The sequence below is a fragment of the Haliaeetus albicilla genome, chromosome 12 (genome assembly GCF_947461875.1).
Source record: "Haliaeetus albicilla chromosome 12, bHalAlb1.1, whole genome shotgun sequence".
NCBI lineage: Eukaryota > Metazoa > Chordata > Aves > Accipitriformes > Accipitridae > Haliaeetus > Haliaeetus albicilla.
The window spans coordinates 12,055,133-12,076,241 of NC_091494.1; the positions used below are offsets into that span (position 1 = coordinate 12,055,133).

At 37.9% G+C, this 21,109-nt stretch overlaps 1 protein-coding gene across 3 annotated transcripts in view; it reads left to right on the forward strand.

Moving 5' to 3' along the window:
• The window catches only part of THSD4 (thrombospondin type 1 domain containing 4), a 327,756-nt gene that overhangs the window by 297,334 nt on the left and 9,313 nt on the right, over window positions 1-21,109 (forward strand). For all 3 annotated transcript variants that reach the window (XM_069798090.1, XM_069798091.1, XM_069798092.1), the window contains 5 exons: window positions 937-1,033; window positions 1,951-2,193; window positions 7,569-7,698; window positions 9,453-9,657; window positions 12,225-12,398. In XM_069798090.1, the coding sequence (XP_069654191.1) occupies window positions 937-1,033; window positions 1,951-2,193; window positions 7,569-7,698; window positions 9,453-9,657; window positions 12,225-12,398 (849 nt within the window). The remainder of the gene's footprint in view (window positions 1-936; window positions 1,034-1,950; window positions 2,194-7,568; window positions 7,699-9,452; window positions 9,658-12,224; window positions 12,399-21,109) is intronic.

Here is a 21,109-nt window from a genome sequence, read left to right on the forward strand (position 1 = left end):
GGCTTCATTTTCACGTTTACAAGGAGAAAAGCTTATGGTTCCCGCCTGTGTTTCATAAAGAACACTTTGATAGAGTTGTTGTGGCTAGCTGTAAAGCAGTGGGAGTCTGTCTGCACTTACATTACATCTTCATTCAATTGAAAATTAACATGGAAGGATGCAGGAGGGTTGCATGGGTGCTCTTCAGATGCTGTAACGAGTATGGGCCTTTGTAATCTTTTAACTTGATCTCTATTGAGCAATGCTTATGGTAAGAGCGGCATAACGTTAGTAATTTTAGCTAGTTGATTGTTGAGTCTCCATTGAGTGGTGCAGAGGTAGCTGCACAGTGATGAAAGGAACAGTTTGATTTGTGAGATGGTACATGCAGAATAACACATATGTGCTGTCTGCCTGTGCTCTGTCCAAGTTCAACTGATAAACCTTAAAAAAGGCAGTTGGTTAGATTTGTAGATTGGGGTCTGTGGTATTTCTTTTTCTCTGATTTATTTCTTCCTTGCTTATCTTTCCTCAGGCATGTGTCAAGCTCCTCCTCTCTGAGAATGCGTTGGTGACCTTAGGACCGTCTTTTCTGCTGCTGAGGCCTGGTGTGAGCCTCTGCTGCCCACGCTGGCAAGAGGCGAGGCTGTGGCTGGTGCAGCCCACAGCTGCACCTTGGCCCCGAGCATGTCAGTTTTACATTTTTCAGAGAAGATTTAGAGAAATAGTTTCTCTGCCGTCACAAGCTAACTCTGTTTGCACACATAGTAACCTGTATTTCCTTATTTTTTCCAGAAATAAATACCTTTTTTGCATTTTTTGAGACAGTCATTAACCATTGTTTCCATTCTGACCAATGATAAATAATGTTACGTAGTTGATGAGTTCAAGTACATATTTAAGCATTAGTAATATAACAAATGGAAGAAGTGAATATATGGCTGTTTTTCTTTTTAGATGATACATCAGCAGCCTAACCCGGGTATACATTATGAGTATATCATTCCAGGAGACAATGTCATTAGTCCTCAGTTGCTTGCTCACAGGAGGCCAGGTAAAATGCCACTATTTCCTATTATTAAACACATTTCATTACCCAATAAGCTAATGGAGAAATTAATACTATTAAATTCAGTGTAAATGCTGCCACTGATGTGGGAGAGGCCCCGAATTTCACCCTATGTGTTGGAAGAGAAGTCTGCCATAGATTTGGTAACTTCAGTGAATTAATACTGGCAGGGATTATTTATACTGTAGCAGGGAATCTGTTCACATATTTCTACTTCCAGTAACAATTTTGTTGTTAAAATGTTAACCATGGCCTTGCATGAGCTGGAGTGTTGTAACCATGTCTCAGAAATGAAATAGAACATGAGTTTTCTCTTCAGAGTTTGAGATAATTTAAAACAATCCTTTGCAGTTTCTCTTTCCTCTCCCAACTGGAGAGGATCAAACACAAAGCTGTTGCCTCCCCAAGCTAGAATATGGACAGCTCGTGCTCCTGACTGAGCTGTGGATATGTCTGTGTGTACTGGTATGAAGTTCTGAAGGACAGTAGAAAATTTGCAAGTGAGTTTGGACCTATTTTTAATGTTCATTACTTGCCTTGACAAATTTCTAAGTGTGTTTGCAGTCTGTAATGAAGAGCAGCTGTGCTGTGACATGGGGAGGCACAGAATACAGAGCATGGTACAAAAAAAACTTTGGGAAATTTTGACACTGGGTGCATTAATGCTACAATGCGTTTGGAGATTCTTCAATTTTTCATGTATTTGCTGGCTGAGACTTGGTTGTCTTAGTTTAAAACAACACAATCTTCGCAGGACACTATTACGAAGTCTCTGCATAGCAGATTAAAGCTGCTTTCAAGTTTAATGATGCTCCAGTTGTGATTATTAGTGGATGAAAACATAGACTGATATTTGCAAGTGAGGCTCATTATTTTACTTTTTTGTTATTGTCCATCATCAGGGGAGCCCTTGAATGGTCAATTAGGAATGCCAGAAAGTACAAATCAAGAGGATGAGGATTTGCATAGGGAGACAGACACTCTCACTGGACAGTCAGCTGGAACTTTTCCAGTTATTCAGCCAGGAAGATTTCCTTCTCATCAGCCAGAAAACCAGGTGCCTGCTGTGCAACCACCCAGACAAAACCGAGAACACAACTGGAAACAGATTGGAAAAACTGAGTGCACTACTACATGTGGGAAAGGTAAGTGCTTCATACAACATGCACAGAAAATAGATGACACATGGGAGGATTCCAGCGTGGGAGAGGAGAAGCATTGAGAGAAGAAGCAGTGTGACTATTCAGCAGCTCTTGTATGCACAAAGCATTGCTGGACCTGGTGTTTTCTGTTATCTTACAAGGAAAAGACATGTCAGTACTACTATGTGTGCTTGTATTTAAATCAGCAGAAACAACAAAATTAAAAATAATAAATACAAAGTATGTAAATTAAAAGGGAATATATGGCATTTGCCTCTGAAGGAAATATTTCGGGGTTTTATGGCAAGCTGCTCTCTCTCACACCCTTGATACACAGCTGCTTTCCTCAACATTCTTTGGCATCCGTTATCCTTCCATTTGGCCTCTCCAGCTTTGTCAGATGCACCCTCAGTGCTTTTTGTGTCTTTGTCAATAGTTTTCTGATCTTTACGGCAAGGTTTCACAGGGATTCCATCAGCCATATCTTTGCCTCATTGGATGTTCCTCATTGGAACAGCAATAATGTGACTTCAGAAAACTGAGGTTTTCATAGGGGAGAAGTGTGAAGAAAGAGGGATGGAAAAGGACTGGTAATTAGTGGGCTTTTGGAATGTGATGGATACACTACTTTGAGCTTGCCAGATTAATCTTTGCCATAAGACGTTCACAGTGACCACAAATTCAATAATGCATAGCACAAGCAATTATTTGGCGAATATGTTTTTTGTGATAGTAGAAGTGAAATCTTTTGTACTAATACATAGCCACCCATCACCATACCTAAAAAATCGCAGAGCTTTGAGATAAAGACATATCAGTGAGGGAACTCAGCTGATCATCACCAGTTCATATACACTGAGAACATTTGCTTCCTAATTAGTCTGAGAGGAAGCTTTGCAAATTGGTCCAAGGCCAGATAAGTGTCTATGTTACAGCTACAGATAGAGCTAAAAAACTTCAGCAATATTGATACCAGTCAAAATTGCTTCCCAATATATTGAGAAAACTTTTTTCCTTGGAGAAATTACTGCAAAAGTGTTAGAGCTAAAATACAGCCTATAAAAGTCAGAAGACTTTTTGTGGAGAAAGGGAGGGATTGTAAACCAGAATTATTTTGGTTGGCATTTAAATACACTATGTGCTGTTAATAGAAGTCATATGGGCAGAATCCTTAATTGCACCTGATTATTGTTTAGTAGCAATCAGTGAGTATCGCCTGCTGAGTGTCTGAATTATCATATACGCGGTGAATTTTAGTATCCAAATAACGTAATTTATGATGCAGTTGCAGGAACACACCAGGGTAAATGTGTTCTTCCTTTACATTGTAGAAGTCGGTTGTATTTCCTGTGAACCTTACAGACATTTGAACACAGTTCTTGCCATTTCTTCGGTGATCTAGTAGCCATTGGCAGTGGTATTAATGAAATCTGAGTCAAAATGATGATAGCAAAATTGTAGGAAAACAGAATTCGAAGGATATCTTCCAGCTTCCTATACAGCTTAAATTTAGTCCATGAAATTCAACAAGAGAACTGTCAAAAATTAGTATCTCTTTTCCCATAATTTGGAGAACGTGTGTGTGTTCTGATTAAGTTAAATTCAAAAGAAATTGGACCTTGAGAGTAGGATCCTGACACTGTTGAGACTGTATGAACATTCCTTGTGATTTTGGTGTGAGAAGCCTATGTGAATCTCTGATGCCCATAAGGCATTTCAAGTCAAACTAAGTTATATAAGCTGATAAAAAATGGAGTGAAAAAATCAGAAAAAAATCTTGTGCTATTTAAGGCTTTATTTTCATTTTCTATGATTCAATATAGGACACTTCCTTCTTTTTTCTTTTATCCATGTTTTCCTTTTTTCTGCTACTTTATTTCTTCATGCAGAAATGTAGATGATACGTGGTCTTTAGTTTTCCTTTTTTTTTTTTTTTTCCCAAAATGAACCTGTCAAAACTAAATAACTTTAGAAAATTTTAAGTTGGAAGAAGAAAGAAAGAAATATTATTTTTGTGCTACCTAAGGAAAAAGGAAGGATAAATTAACAGTTTTGATGAAAAGCTGTGAGATTGCAAAGCACTTTTCAGTAAAACTTTGGCTTGGAAAAAATCTATTATCATTTTTTTAAGAAGTGAAAATGCTTCCCATGAGAACTGCCACCAACTCTTGTCCCAAATTTCCATTTAAGATGACTGAGCAAATAGATCTGCTAGAATTTGGACAGTGTGGAAACTGCTACTGCATCCTGTCAGGGAAGTGAAGTGAAGTAGCGTGTTATCCCTCTCCGTTGTCCAGAGAGAAGAGGGCTGGTGCACTGCAAATTCCTCCAGTCCTGGAGCCAAAGGAACTTCGTCCAGATTTTGTCTGAAAGATCTTACAGGAGGAGTACCTCACTTCATCTTCTTTGAGCACAACCTGTCCTTAAAACTGTTATCTACACCTTGGAAATTATTTGGGATAATTTGTTATCAGCCATGGCAGCATGTTTGTTACTTTTTTAAAGAAGAATTAGAAAGGAGATTAAAGAGTGCAAACTGCTGATTTTTTCCATAGGTTTCAGAAAATATACTAGCTTTTTCTGAAGTATTAATGTAAGTTAGCTGGTGAGATGCAAAGCCTTGCTTTTGATAGAATTAAATTCTTGAACAAACATAACTTCAGTGGGAATTGTAATTTAAATTTTCTATCCTGAAATTGAAGTGTGCCAGCCAACAGTTACCATCAACTATGGCCACCCTTATTTTATTTAAAGTTATAAAGTTATAATTTAGAATTACTACAGATCTCTGGTGCAATATTTTTTTTAATACATAGCTGAATGTATTGATCTCCTTTCTTTCTATTTCTTGATCACAAGTATAAGTTACCTGCTGGCTGCATGACAAAGGAAATTGACTTCAGTAAACCCAGGATGAGATGTTTGAATTGTTAATCACAAAATATGATAATACAATTTAAAAAATTATTTAGTAGTTACCATTAAATCTATAGAGGTTTTGAGCTCCAGGAGGTAAAAACCATGGAGCTAATTAACCACAGATCTTAGACAAAGGCTGCAAGTTCAAGTGGATAATTAGAAATGGAAAGCTGGAGAAAACTGATCTTCAATCCAGTGTCCTAAGACTTGTAGTGTCGATAATCTTACGAATCAGTGTCACTGACAGTGCAGGATTTAGTAAACCCACATTTGAGGTACATAAGCTTTAACTGTTATAACGCCCTTTTCTACTCTGTTTTTAGACACAAATACCAACTAAGATGCAGCCGAATTTTCTGTGCAAATTGCCTAGGTCTTCTACGCAAGATGGGACTTCTTTTTGCCTTTGACTCAGAGGCATGGCAGTTTGGTTTTTGTCAATGTGCAGACATACATTTTGATCTAAGGAAAAGAGAAGTTAATTTTGCGGAAAGATGAAGCTACTGTACTGTTAACTTGTGCCCTGCTTCTTCCTATCTTGCCAGTAACATGTTAAAAAAACACTTTTCTGCAATCTTTCTGATGCATGGTCTAGAAACACCATTATATAGGGTGCATTCCTGAGACAGTGGTAGCTTTCTGAGATAAATATAGGTGTTTCAGACAAGAGCAGTGCGAGTGTGAGCAATATGAGTTCTGTTGAAAAAGTACTTGCTTAAACCACCTGAATTTTGTTTTTTATCTCGTTCTGTTTCTGATTGCAAACACTGAGAATTAGGCATTTATGACTCTGTCTTTAGGTTGTACACTATATTTCCCCACATTATGAAGTATATTGTTAATATCAAGGTCAGTTTTACTTTAAAAAATCAGCCTTATTCAGAACGATCACACATCATCCATGCATTTCAAAGGCAAAATGACAAATAAGAAATCTGAGAAGGAAAGCATTCCAGGAAAAGGAGGAAAGCATTCCAGGAAAAGTTTGTGGGAAGAAATGTAACCTGTGTATCTGCTTGTCTGGTTGAATAGCATTCCACTTGTGCTTATTTCATTCTGTGAAAGAAAGTTAGGTTCAACCTAAGCAAAATGTTTCTCTTTCAGTTCAGAGTTACTTTTCCTGTTCGTGGGGTTTTTTTTCTCTGCATAATTCTGAGTATCTGCACTAATAAGGCTTCAATACCAATAAATAATTAGTCATTTGGAGTTAGTTGTTGTAGGATAGCCTAAACCAACTAAAATCACCCAATTTTTAAGTCAGTGGGTCTAGCTTCAAGTGATTGAACTGGCAGTTGTGGGTTGTACAATCAGACAGCATCTCTGTACTCCTCCAGGATCACCTGCCCCTGCTTACACCTCTTGTACTTCTTTTTTATGTCTAAGTTTTGTTAAGAGCTCCTTGCTTATCCATGCAGGCATCCTGCCACTTTTGCTTCATTTCCTACTTGTTGAGGCAGACCTTTCTTGAGCTTGGAGGAAGTGGTCTTTGAATATCAACCAACTCTCCTGGACCCCTCTTCTCTGTAGGGCTTTATCTCATGGGATTCTTCCAAGCAGATCTCTGAAGAGGTTTGGGTCTGCTCTTCTGAAATTCAGGGTTGTGGTCCTGCTTTTTGCCCTGCTTCCTCCTCTCAGAATCCTGAACTCATGGTCACTGCAGCCAAAGCTGCCGCTGACTACTTCTTCCTTGTTTTTATGGATCAGGTGTAGCAGAGCACTTTTCCTGGCTGACTCATGATCACCTGGGTCAGGAAACTTGTTAATGTACTCCAACTTTTCACTTAAAAAATACAAGTAGGCATGTTAGCACCTTGCTCTTTGTCATCATTTTGGTAGTCAATTTGCAATAGTAATAGAAGTAGAGTTCTGTCTTTCTGCTCTAGCATGAAAATTATTTAAAGACAGAGCATTAAATACGGAGAGTAGTAATTTTTAGTAAGTCTGTAGTCTACAGTAATGTTTAACTTGTAAGCTTTATGTTATGAATCTTTTCAAAAAAACAAGTAAAGTGAATAATATTCTCATGTGTTTACTCACCACGTAACTCTAAAGTAAGGAGGCTCAGTCTATTTCCAGGAGCACAACAGAATGAGTGCTAAATTTTTCCTCCTGTCAAGCCTGTGTTGTGGCTGCTTGGCTGCATTTTTTTAAATTGTCTGAATACTTAGTGTTTGTACTCTCTGCACTATAAAGATCTCATGCAAACCAAGGAGCATGTATTGTCAGCCTTTCCTACAATGCCATGCTGTACTTTCTGTATACTAAGGATGTCCCTTTATACTACAATGGAAACAGTATAGCATTCAGCTCTCACTTATATTTGGAGATTTTGGATAAAATCTTAGTCTATATTTCCTGTTGTTAAGTTCTGCTTTTCCTTCCTGCATCAGTGTTGGATGCTAGTGTTATGACTGCAGAGTGTTTTGCAATGCATCGCCTAATTTTCTTCTTCATTTCAGGGTCACAGTATCCAGTTTTCCACTGCGTAAACAGAATCACCCACGAGGAGGTGTCTGAGAGTTACTGTGACAGCAGCACCAAACCCATTCCAGAAGAGGAGGCCTGCAACCTCTTCCCATGTCCAGCTTTGTAAGATACTACAATTTAAGTCAAGTGAAATAAGCCAATGTCACTGAGGTTTTGCATGTGAAAGAGGCTATTCTAAGTAGGAAATTAGTTTGCACTTCTAAGTACTATGTACTTGTGTCATACAGTGTAGTGGATATTTTTTCCTTAGTTGTTGGTGGCCTTCTTCCCCTTTACAGGGAGCAATAGCATTCAGAGAAGACAAAAGAGAGGTTGGCAACAAGTGAGCGTAGTAATTTCTCAAAATTTCTGTGATTGTTCAGGCATACACACTATATGTGGTCTCTCTATGGGTACATTTTTTTCAAGTGACAGGCTTCTGCATATACCTGTCTAAAGAAGAGGCTCTGTAGGTTATATCACTCCACATTGGATCAGTGTGAGATAGTACCCTCCTGTTCATTCCGTGGTGTCATATTTAAAGATGAGGCTGACAGTGCTCACAACAACTCTCTCATAAACATCACCTCTCTTTCCTGGAATTCAGTAGTTCTTCAACTTGAAGACTGGATTCTGAAGTGGTAGTCCTTGTTTCCAGCACACTAATACAACCAGCTCAGGTGTGATTTCCTTCTGAAAAGACACTTGCCATCAGGACACTGTGACTTAAAATTGCCCAAGCAACTTCTTTTAAATAGTCAAAAAAAAAAAGGGGGGGGGGGGGGGGGTCAATTCATCCACGGTGTATACCAAGAAGAGAAAAGGGTTAAACCCAGTTGCTTTTATAGCAACTTTATTTCAAGTCAGCAGCTGCAGTTTCCATCTCTCTTGTGGTTACATTCTTTACTTCTCTTCTAGCAGCAAGTGGCCACTCCTTATCCCATGAAGTTTCTAATGGTGTAAGTGCTGTTACAGTGTTAGAGACGCCTGACAAGCAATTTCCTGGTGTACATGAGATACTCAGGAACTTTTGAAGCCAATAGCTTGGAGATGTCTTCTCTTACCGAGCATTTTTCTCACCTTTTTCTTTCTAACAACTCATATTAATTCAGCTTCATTTGTTTACACAGGGTAATATCAAGAATATAAACAAAGCTGTGTAAATATTTATTAGAAAGAATACAGAGATTTTGGTTGCTCTCCACAAGAGTTCTGAAATAAAATGTGTGAACAATTTGGATACTTCCCTTAGTTGTGTATGTCTTCATGCTTGAAATGAAAACTGAAAGGGGAAAAGTACATGTTTATACAAAAGTGATTAAATAAATACAGTAAAATCTTGGAATGAGAAGAATACATCTAAGGATTTTTTTCATCTCTAAAATTAAATGTATTCATTCATTGCTTATCATTTGCTATTTCAGTTTTACTGATGAATGAATGCCTGGATGCATTATGTGATTTTTTTTTTTTTTTTTTTTTTGTATTGTCCTTTTTTAGAGCCTTTACTGAAGAAAAATTTTATGCAACACATCTTAAATTTTTGGGAAGTGTCATTAGAGCAATAATATATATTATAGATAGATTCTTTAAAAAAAAACCCTAGCTATTAGTGGCTTAATTAATGTTTGTAATGTGTCTTGAAACCTTGAATTGTGCAATCTGTATGTATGCTTGTTATTATCAACCACTACAGATAGATTGGTTACATGTATATAACATTGTCTTCATAAAGGATTAAGTTATGCATGCAGAGGCGTGTTATTTTGTAAGATTCTGTACCAGCATCCAAATCGTGTCATCTGACTTCTGTTAAGATTAGTATTCAAGAAATCTTTACTGAAAAAAATACATCATCTTTTTTTCTTTTTCTTTAGCTGGGATATAGGGGAGTGGTCTGAGTGCAGCAAAACATGTGGCCTTGGTATGCAGCATCGACAGATCTTATGCCGGCAAATGTATGCCAATCGTACCTTGACAGTTCAGCAATACCGCTGTCATCACCTGGAGAAACCAGAGACAACCAGCACTTGCCAGCTGAAGATCTGCAGTGAATGGCAGATTAGGACAGAGTGGACTTCAGTAAGTACGATTGATTAATGTGGGGCATAAAACCTCAGAAAAGAGTAAGAGTTTTCTTCCAGGTATCACTAATCAAACGTGAAATTTGTTTTTGTTTAAAACAAGGAAGTGTAATGTGAAAAGCCTTGGAAATATATGAATCTTAGTTCAAGAAAACCCTGCTTGATTATGACCATTAAAGTTTTACTGTTAGTAACCAGAAAGAAGCTGAAGAAGAGTGATTGTGTAGTACAAAACACACAGATGTGCGTGTACAGAAGTACACAAGCCTTCTGAGCGCTGGATTTTTTTTTAAATACTATATGAAGTAGAGTTGAGACGGTCCTGATAGGTTTGCCTGCAGTGGCAAATTTACTGCTCTTTCTCATAGCATGTAGAGTTTAGTTCAGGAATTATTAAACCTTATTTATGTGTTAAGGATAGAGTCAGTAGTTGCTGTTACTGTAGTTGGTTTGAGGCTATGCCAAGACTTTCAGATGAATGTGGATGGTACAGTTTTGAGCCTTAATTTCTGTGTTGCTTACAAAAGCCTGACAACCATCCTAGATACTTTCATGGCCACTGTGTGAAAGAGAAAATATCCTGGTATATTAGGCATAGTGGTAAACAAATGTCTTTCAGTTAGCCCTGAAACAAGCAAAAAAAATTTAGAGTTGCTGAATTATGTGGGTGGATAGACAGTGAAAAATTCCAGCTTAAACCCTCAACTTAAACCTTTTTCCTTTCTGCTGAAGTGCTTCCGTGCTCCTAATTCCCCCAGCCTGTGCTGGAAAGCATGTTGCAGCGCACAGTGTGTTGTGCATGGGCTAGCTGCACTGGCAGTAGCAGGACAGCTTTCCATCCACACAGTCACAGTAGGCTAAAGAGTCATGCAGCAGATTTTGTGTGGCTTTATAGTGGGTCTTTCCCCACGGTAAAGTCTATGTGAGTTAACTCCCTCAGTGGCTGCATTTCTGAGGCTGATGGTGGCTTTGTTACCTTCCTAGTCATGAAGTATCTGTGATATGTTGATATATTCCTGATAAAAGAATTGGAAATACCTAGACAGACAAAGGTAAAGACACATTGGTTGGTTAATTCATTATTCATGATGAATTAAAATCCATCTGGAGTTAAAGGACAGTAACATTTATATTAAAGGTAAAGTTTTGATTGTTTTATTGTGTTGATGATGAAAAAGGGGAGCTGGTTTTGTGTGTTGTTACATTTTGAGAAGTATTTCAGTGTACAGAGCCTCTAGGCATGTACAGCATATGGTGAATCAAGCTAAACAAATGCTTTAGAAATTGCAGCTGGTTGAATATAAACATAATTCCAATAAAATTCTGTGATTAATTTCCTCTTGGAAGTAAAATTAAAGTTCTTGGCATGAGGAAGATCCATCATAAAGAAAGGAGCAATTGAGTTTGCAAACTGGTTTCAGTAGAACGTTTATTTGTGTTTGTGGTTACTGAAGTACAGTTAGGTTCTCCCTTTGGAGATAGGTCTGTGATCTTAAAAGTAAGCCCATCTTAAGATTTTGATGTGCTTACCATTTTTTTCTGAGATACAAATGTCAAAAACTTTAATCTAAATCTGATTAGAAAATATGGCATTGTGGTAATTTTAAGTTTGGAGGCAGCAGACTAGAGTTCGAGAGTGACTCTGGACAAATCGCCCCCTTTATGACATAAGCAATGCGTAGTTGTTTTTATTAGTATTTTGCTATTTAATGACCTCACACATCTAGGCTGGGTTTTGGCCAGTATTCTGGAATGAACAGTTGAAGAAATGGCTGCAGTCTGAAGATGAAGTCTGTGAGGTATCTTGCTGTAGGGAGTATATATTACATGATAAATAACTTTAACATGTAAATATAGTAGACATGATTAAGCATTCAAAAGCAAGGAAAAGACCATGAGGCTGGCTTTGGAAGCTCTGCTCAGTACCTTTGTATGCAGGTACTGCAGTCTTTAATCTTCAGATTCCCAGAGATTTCCCCTTTGAATTTTAGAGTGTTTACAGGACTCATCAAAACATATCATGCATACACAGCAGAAAATTATGTTCCCATCTTGATTCATGATCTGGATGCTTCACATCATCAGGCAGAGATATCAGATATCAGGCAGAGATATCAGATATCAGGCAGAGATAGCCGTCAGCACTCTCTGAAGTTGAAGAAAAGAGGGCAGGAGAAGGCGACCTTTACTTCTAAGAGGGATTCAGAAGTTGTGTTGCTTTGCATTTCTCTTGCTTCATATCTGCTTATAGGTCAAGATCAAAATTCTGCAGAATATGTCAACCTGCTATTCAAATACCAGCAGTTCATTTTGATAAGGTGCAGCATGGCCTGTAGAAGACATGTTTTCCAAATGTATCTGCATAGTATACTGTAGAATTCTACAGACTGAGAACATGATTTAAAACTACTAATGTGGTTTTTTTTCCCTATTCCTAGCAATCTAGAGTAGTTCTATAGCTTCTATGGATGTCTTAGCAGGAATAATTGAGCTCTACATACCCAGCTCCCTCATATACCTCTGCAGTTCTTGCATAGTCCTGATGCAACCTCCCTTTTGTTACAGTGTTCAGTGCCTTGTGGAGTGGGGCAGAGGACCCGAGATGTGAAATGTGTCAGCAACCTTGGAGACATTGTTGATGATGAGGAATGTAACATGAAGCTGCGGCCAAATGATATTGAGAACTGCGACATGGGTCCCTGTGCTAAGAGCTGGTTCCTTACAGAGTGGAGTGACAGGGTAAGGCTTCTCATTATCTTTGTGCTGCCAAATCTTCTAAAACAACTTATTTGTATCAGAATTTAAAAATACACATCTGTACAGCCATAAAAGGAGTGATCTTATTTTCTGTGTTTATCCTTGATCTGTTAAACAGGCAAGAGCAAACAAAAAATAATGATCCCAAGGGCATCTTGAGTTTGTGTTAGATACAAGAATGCATAGAAAGGGCAAGTGTGCGGGTACATGGCCAAACATCTGGATTTAGAATTGGCTCTGTGTCTGAACTTCCCAAAATACTGAGTGTGCTGAGATTTATTATTCTGCCTTGCTTAGCCCTGAGTCTCAAGATTCAGACTCTAAAAGTTTCCCTACTGTTTTTTTAAGGGATGGAAGTTTGAGGCCTGATGTCTGGGTTTAAGTTCACAACGTTATCCTATAGCTGTGAAAAGAGGGGAACAACTTCATAAACTCAGGCAAGGTTGATTCAGGCTTTTGTACTTTGTGAACATGGATGGTTTTTTTTATTCTAATGAGTCAGATTCTCCACATGAAAGCAGTTTTAAACCAGTGGTGATTTACCTTGTTTCGTGATTGGGCTCAGAGTTGTTGTTCAGTAGTGATACTTATATGATTTCATTAAAAGGCTTACAAACATGGGCTAAGAAAAGCCTGGTATTTTGGTCCCTCTTGTGGATGCTGGCATACCAATTTCATCTGTAGACAATTTGAGCCTTCAATCTGTAAAATCCTGATTGCATTTCCCTTTTCTTTGACTGGTTGTTTTGGCAGGCAGATAGTATAATTTATCATTGAAGCTGTAAGATTACATTCATAACTTCACAGATTCATTATTTAGATCATTTTGTGGTAGTATCTCGGAAAGTTAGGAATGTCTGGCTCATAGGTTATGCATTAGTTTGGACACTCAGAAGGTTTTCCACATTTTAGATGCAGAGAAGGAGGAGGAACTTCACAAGTAGGACAGGTACCTGGTATGTCACATAATTTTAAAAAGGCTGATCAGACTCTTGCTACAATTAAAGGCCTGCAAAATTTTCAGCCTCCAGACAACTCAAATAGATTTTATGAAGAAAATAAATTATACACTAATAAATCTTTGTGGTTGTCATTGGAACTTTTTTTTCAGTTGTTAGTCACTCAGTGTACGCTCTGGCATAGCATGGACAGAAAGTTACCAGGTAAAGTACAGGTATTAGTGCAAATGGTGAAGTTTTTGCTGTAGGGGAAATGACAGTGCCTTTTTTTCTTTTTTTTTTTTTTAGCTTGTAGACCTGTTCTTTGTACAGTGCTATTAAAGTGGTGTTTTACAAGTAAGAGAGAAAAATGAGATGCCATCAAAGACATCTTTCTTGAAAAAGCTGGCCCAGCTACTATCAGTGCAGTTCCACCACATAAAGCACCTACATTCCAGTGAAGACTCTAGCATCAATGTTTTCTTCCTTATTCTACATTGATATTTTGTCCTCTGCAGAATTAGTTTTTGTAGCTGAAGGTTATGACTGTAGAATGTTATTATGCTTATTTATATGTATTAAATGAGACATAAGAGTGAAGCAGGTAATGTGGAAAATGTTGGAGTTTTTTCTTACCACAAACATTTTAGGGTCAGAGAGTAAAGAATGGATTTTGTTACCTTCTCAGCTTATGTAAGTGTACAAATTAATTTCTTCCAAATGCTTGCTACTGTAGTTGGCATTATTCACCATCACTTCTGCCAGCAGTGGGTTTGGAGTTAAATTCACAAAGAGAATGGAAGGAACAGCTTATTTCAGGAAAAACATAGATTCAGGCTAGAATGTGCAGAATCTTCTAAGGTTCACACATACCTTATAACTCAGATGTTCAGAGATGTTTAGTGGCAGTGATTCCAGTGGAAGTCAGTGGAATATAGGAGTAGTCAACAGCTTTGCAAAGTCAGGACTTTAGCCATTAGCTTTCTTATTGTGCCTTTCAGGGGCTGTTTTTTAGGGTCAGAAGTCTCTCTCTGTAGAGGAGTGTGTTTCTACTAAAAGACGAAAGGAGAATTCTGTCATGGAATGGAAGTGGGCATTCCCAGGTGTATGGACTTCGCATGTGTAATTTCCCCAAACAATTCTTTAAGAAGTACTTTAAGCCAAGCCACACTTCAGCAATAAGCATAGATCAGCGATGGGCAGCCACAAATGGTTCAGATAAGCAGCCAAAAGTTCAAATGCTTAAAGAAAGCTTATTCAAACCTCTCGAGTCTGCAAAACTGTGGTGGAAATCTCACAAGAACAGACGTTCTTTGTGAGATTTATTACATGCCTACTTCAGGTCCCAGCTGGAAATACCACGGAACAGTCTTTCCCATTGTATTTTGACATTTCAGCCGTGGCTGGAAATAAGAGGTAAAAGAACTTATCATAACTTTTGAGAACATTGGAACTTTGAAATGGTTGAGTTCAAACTTGGTTACAGCCATAAGAGAAGGCCTGGCCTTTACTTTTCTGAACCCATTTTGCAAACACTTAATGTGTACTGTTGCACATCAGCAAGTACAGATTTCCAGAGGCCTGTCAGAGATCAGTTAGGCACACACTTTCTCTTTCAGCAAGGGATATATCAAACTTCCATGTCCGGATTTATGTGATGCATGGGGCATTACAATATAGCCTTGGTTAATTAGTGAAAAAGCACAGTAACATAAAAATTACAATTGTCTTTGCTGCCAACAGATGTTAAATTTCAGGATTTGATAACTGTGATATATATTTGTGCAGAATTTGACAAGGGTATTCTTTAACCCAGGGAGAGAAAGAGATGAATAGTCACAGCTGAGTTTTAAGAAAAGGACAGGATCTAATTTAGGATTGGTGGAAAGATTTGGGGTTTTCTTATTTTACTGAAACCTTGCAAAGTTTTAATTGATGCAAAATCATGTTAGTTGCCTTCGTTTTCATTAATGGTTTCTGTGGTTCTGAACTGGAAGATTATATCATTAAATTTCCCTAAATATAGCTTCTGCAATACAACATATCTGCACTTAAAAACCTGCAGAGCATATACAGAGTTGTTTGTAGTTCTGTCTCCTTCCCAGGGTGGGCTATATGTAGGTTTACTCCATAAATAACACTTGGCTGCCTTCTCGCCATGTTCTCCCGTCTTGTTTTCCCACAACATATATTTATGTATTTTATGGCCCACCTGTTTCCCCTCCATGGCATTGACCTTCTTGGATTCAGTTACTGCACAGACTGATTCTTTATACATATAATTAATCCCAAGTAATTAAAAAAACCTCCATGTTCCTAAAACAACACAGTTATTGATTTGAGTTATTTTGATAAACAGGTATCAGAGTCCATTGTATGTATGTTACACACACACACACTTTTACCTGCAAAGCTCATGAGTTGTGTAGCTACCATGCGCACACTGGTGGAACAGTAAAGGAAGGAAGGAAAGCAATTCATCCTTAAGAAACAAACCCTTATTTTCTGAAAAGTATATGCTCTGTTATTTGTCTATGAAGTAGATCCAAACATATATTCTGATATCTCCCAGGCTCGATCCTGAGAGAAACAGAAATTTTTACTCACTTCAGTGGGCAAGATTACAGGTTAAAATTCTCTAGCAGCAAAGTGAGACTCATCTTTGTATGTGACTGTCTTTACATTTAGTATTCTATCTTGAGTATAAATAAGAGAATTAACTTAAGTTTCATGGCTTTGTCTTCTACATGATCTTTAACCCCTTTTGATTATAGAGAGTCTGGACAAACTTTTGTGATATTTTTACATGCGTTTGTAGAAAAACAGCTTCCTGTCTCATAATTCTCTTAAGATGTTATGCTGCATTAAAAAGGTAAAGTTCCACCAAACTGCATCCATTAATCAGTAAAGCTGGTGAACCTTACTGAAGTTAGCAACAAAATTGGATTGATGGGAGCAGATAAGATTCTTGCAAACATTTTACATGACTGATTCTTTGACACCTCTAGTTGCTGGAAAGTTTACTTCTCCTATGGGTCAGAATGGGAAACTGCATTCTCCTGATTTACAGCAAGGGGAGACTCATGGGTGTTTCCTTCCGGCTAACTAGAGCATTCCCCTCTTGCATTTTTGTTTATTCCTCATTGCCATCTCCTCTGTTCATTTGTTTCTCATTTTATGTTTAGAGCACACTTAGAAAAGAAGCCAAAATACAAACAATTCTTAGATGTTAATGAGATTCTGAGGCCAAAATAAAATCTTGGGAAGAAAGAAAAAATGCTGCACATCAGGGAACAAAATCAAAACAGATCAAACACATGCTCTGGATTTCACTCTTCATTAAAAGGAGTAACAGCAATGCTTCTGTAATATCCTCCATTAGAGAACTGTAGCATGCTTCGTAAAAATCAATGCTTTATTCCTCACAATCCTAAAGCATTACCTAACAGGTACAAGTGGGTTTGTTGACCACTCAAATATGGAACCACCAATGAATATTGTAGCTCACGCTTGTCTTTCACTGTTTTTTATTTAAATCTGGATAGCTCACATAAAATCTCCTAGATCCTGAAAAAAAACAAGGGAAAAGAGACCACCACGGAGCTTGTGCAGGTGTTTTGTTATTTTTGATTATCGCTGTTTATTTTCAGTATAAAATGAAAACAAGATAAAATACCCCTTTCCATTGATTTCATGTGGGAATCATATGGAAATACGAGTTTTGCATTCTTTGTGCATAAATTGGTAACTCACTTCATGATTTGCAATGAAACATATAACCAGGAGAGTTTTGAAGGAGGCATTGATAGAAGGGCGGCCAGGACCTGCGGAGATTTCTGTTTCCTTCTCTAGACCTGGTCTCTCCTTGTCACAGTACAGCTGCTTGAGATGAAAATTAACATATAAAAGTCTGCATGGCAGGGAGGAACCTTGCCAGCTAGGGACCAGAGTATCCCAGTTACGTCAGCAGGGCAGGGGCAAACGAGAGTCCAGATTATCAGGCAAGATCACGGTGATGAGGCAGGTCCAAGGGCAAGCTGGGAAATCAATCCACAGCTCAGGTTGAGTGCCAGTAGCCAGGGTTAGACACAGCCCAGTGATCCTGGGGCAGGTCCACGGTAATGAGGCAGGGTCAAGGTCAAGCTGGGAAGTGAGTCCAAGGGTGAGGGATCAACAAGGCCCATGCCCAGGCTGTGGCTGGGGACAGGCACATCTCTGATAAAGCTCAAGCAGGGACTGATGGTCCAGGGCTGAGGTTAAATGGAGACACTGGGCCATGGGCAGGGGTGTGGGCAGAGGCCCCAGTTGAGACTGGTCAAGGCCAGTAAGGCATATTGGTGCACTCAGGCCCTGAGAAGTCCTTACAGTTCCCAAGGGAAGTGATACTTGTTTGTTGTGTGAGCCAGAACAGTGAAGAAGTCCGTTCCCTAACGTTCAGAGAGCATGAGTAATATCTAAGTACCAACAGTGTTACCAATTACATGTAAAGAAAGTAACAGTGCGTATGTAGAAGCAATCATGATCCAGCTGAAGCGTCCAAAAATTCTAAGACCATATTTCAAAACTTTTGTTACCTTGGAAGTGTACCGTGGATCTGCTAGACTAAATACAGGGATAGTTTGACTTCTGATAGTTTGACTTCTGATCCAGTACCTACTGTATGCATAGATGCACTCTAAAGGGAAATAATTTAAATCCAGATATCAGAAAGTGTTTTGGCAATACATAAGGATAATTCTGTGTTTCTGACTACATTCTCCCCCCCCCCTTTTTTTTTTACTTTTTTTTTTTTTTTTTTACAAATCAAGGCTGCTCTCAACAGTTTTATGTCCTTTGAAAATCTGCTCCTAGTCTTGGAACTGCAGCAGAAGTGAGGTTCTGAAATACAATTCTTAGTTTATTATTGGGAAAACAAAGGTTATATAATCCTTCTAAAATCCCTTCTGAAAGGGATTTTGTCAGAGTAGGTCAAATAATGCTAAAGGGTTTCATGAATGTGTTTCAAATATAGATCTTCATTTTTATTTTTTGCGGTAGTGTAACATTAGGAGGATGATTCATAAAAAACTTTACTATCTTGTGGAGAGTAATTAAGATGATGAAGGTTGAAGTGTGGTAGACAGAAATCCTGCACAAATGGGGATGTTTTACCAGAACTCAATTGGTTGTTGTTTAAAAATTTAATTAAGGCTAGCAATGATGCTGAGACCTGGGAGAAAGGACTCTTGAGTTCTGGTAGATTTCCTGCTGCCTCTTTCTTGTGGTCTGTTGCCCCAGTAATGAGTAGGGCTGGCCATTAGTGAAAGGGAACTGGCACTGTTAAAGGGTTTTTTTGCTCTACCATGCCCTGTGGCTGTGACAAAAATTCAGGCTTCCACTTGCAGTTTTCCAAGTTTGCAGGAACTAGCCTTATTTTCCTGCACTGCTGTTACAGTTGTTTTCTGACAACTATCAGAGCACTGGATTAGGGGTGGGTTTTTATTTTTAGTTTTTAATGGGAATGGAAAGCTTCTGAAACTGAACTCATGAGGGAAGGACCTCAGGAAGAGGAGAAATGGCAGACTCCTTAAATCTAGGGAGGGTGTTCCACAGACTAAGGTTTCTGAGGAATTTCTGCCAATTAAAACAAGACAGTGAAACAAAATATCTTTAATAATAGGACCAGAACAGAGAAGTTGCAGCTTGTGAAAGTTCCTCATGCCATACAATGTTATGTTATGGCAGTTACTATGTATTTAATGCAACAAATCAATGGCACAGAATTGAAAGTAGTGGGTGTGTCAGTTGTGAAAACCAAAGGGAGAGGATTCATTATCCAAACACTCCCTATTCTCTGCCTTGGGCTTTGGAAATCATGGCTTTCACATGGAAGATTTTTACTGAAAGGAAGAAAAAAACATGAAAAACCAAATGCTTAATGCAGAAACATTCAGGTTTAAGTTTGCTTTGTAAATCCTTTGAGGGTAGTTAATCTGTAGTAAAATCTTGCAGCAGAGGGTGGGACAACCCTATACCTTCCCGTTTGGTATTTCCTTTGTTATTTGATATGTAAGCCTAGTTCATGCATAATCATTTAAAACATAAGACTATGGAGATTTTCTGGATGACTTTGTAGACTAAACTTGTTCCCAGCTCTGGCTTGCAAAGGAGAAAAGCAAATTAGATTGTCAAATGAAAATTAGTTAGAAATAAGAAAAGTATTTGCAGAGTATATGCATAGTTCTCTATGCATAATATAATTGAACATACTTGCCGAGGATAAAATATGAACAACCACAAAATTTATTTCTCTACAGTGGATTTGAAAAGTAGCCATCTTATGGGGCTCAGTTAAACAGTCAGTTTACCTAGGAGTGGACTGTTTGAAATGGGTTTAGTTTAGTTTAGTTTTAGTTCACACAAATGGGAAAATGCTCACTACTAGCACAATTTACATCAAGATTTTGCCAGTTTACTTTGAACAGACCTCTTTAGGCATCAGATCTGGTTTGCTGAGGAGATTAAGTATATTTTACATATCTGTGTGAAAGGGGAAAATTTTGTTGTGCATCACCAACAAAAAAGGTTCATTATGTTACTTACAGGCATCATTTAAGTGAAACTTAATTATTTGATCTTGCAGATGGAGGAAGAAACCATTTCAAACTGAAATGAGCAGTTTTTTCCTATTTCTGTGGAGTACCTAAGCATCTCTTTAAATTCTGAATTTCTAGTTATACCAAATTGTATTTTGTTTGTTAAAAAAATGACTTGTAACAAGTTGAATCACTTTTTTAGTTTTCTGGCAATGCCATTTCAGTAAAGCTTTGCCCTTCTGTTTGAACATCTTGTGAAAGAAGCTAACTTGCTGATAGGAAAAATGTTTTTCTATACTGTATCTGTGGAATAAATATAACATGGCTACATGTTTCACACAAATAACCAGTATTCTTCAGTGCAAGTGAGTGAAGAGTAGTTTGCAACCAACTGTATGTTCAGTCACTGGTCTCTGTTTTGAGAAGATGGATGACTGTATTAGTTAATCCCATTATTAATCAAGCTACTGGTCAACTCTGTGTCTCATTACCAGTTCTCTGAATCATTCTTACTTTTTTTCAATAAAATTTAAAAAAATATTCCAATACAGAGTTACATTTATTCACAAGGAATGTACTGTTCATTGTGGAAGTAATAGACAGTTTCTCCTAACTAGTTACATTGTATGTTAAGAATAAAATCTGAAATGTCAATCAAATGCATCTTTTTCTCCCATATACTACATACTTATTTGTGGTTTTCTTTGCATGTGTAATATAATTGGTTTTAATTGTTTAAATTCAATTATATACATATCTTTCAGCATGCTGCATATGCGGGGTTTTTTTATTTTAATGGTCTAGACATGAAATGCCAAATGCCTTTTAAAAGCAAAAGAAAGAAAGGGAAGATTAAGAAAGAATTGAGCAACAAAACCCCAGTCTAACACAAGAATTGATTATTTCCCTGGCAAGTTTCTGTTTCTTAAATGTCAATAGTTTGATGCTGCCTAGAACAGTGGAACGTTGGAGACTTTCCCACTGAAGTAGATGAAATGACCAAACTGTAATGGCATAAGTGGAATTTATCCTGCATGATTTATGCATGACATGTATACTATATCTGAATATGTGACATAAGAATCTGCATATCACTGTTTATCAAGAGCTTTCAGAATTTAGCAGTGAAAATCTGAGAATGGTGAATGTTAGTTACTGGGAAGTCATATAATTGGAAAGC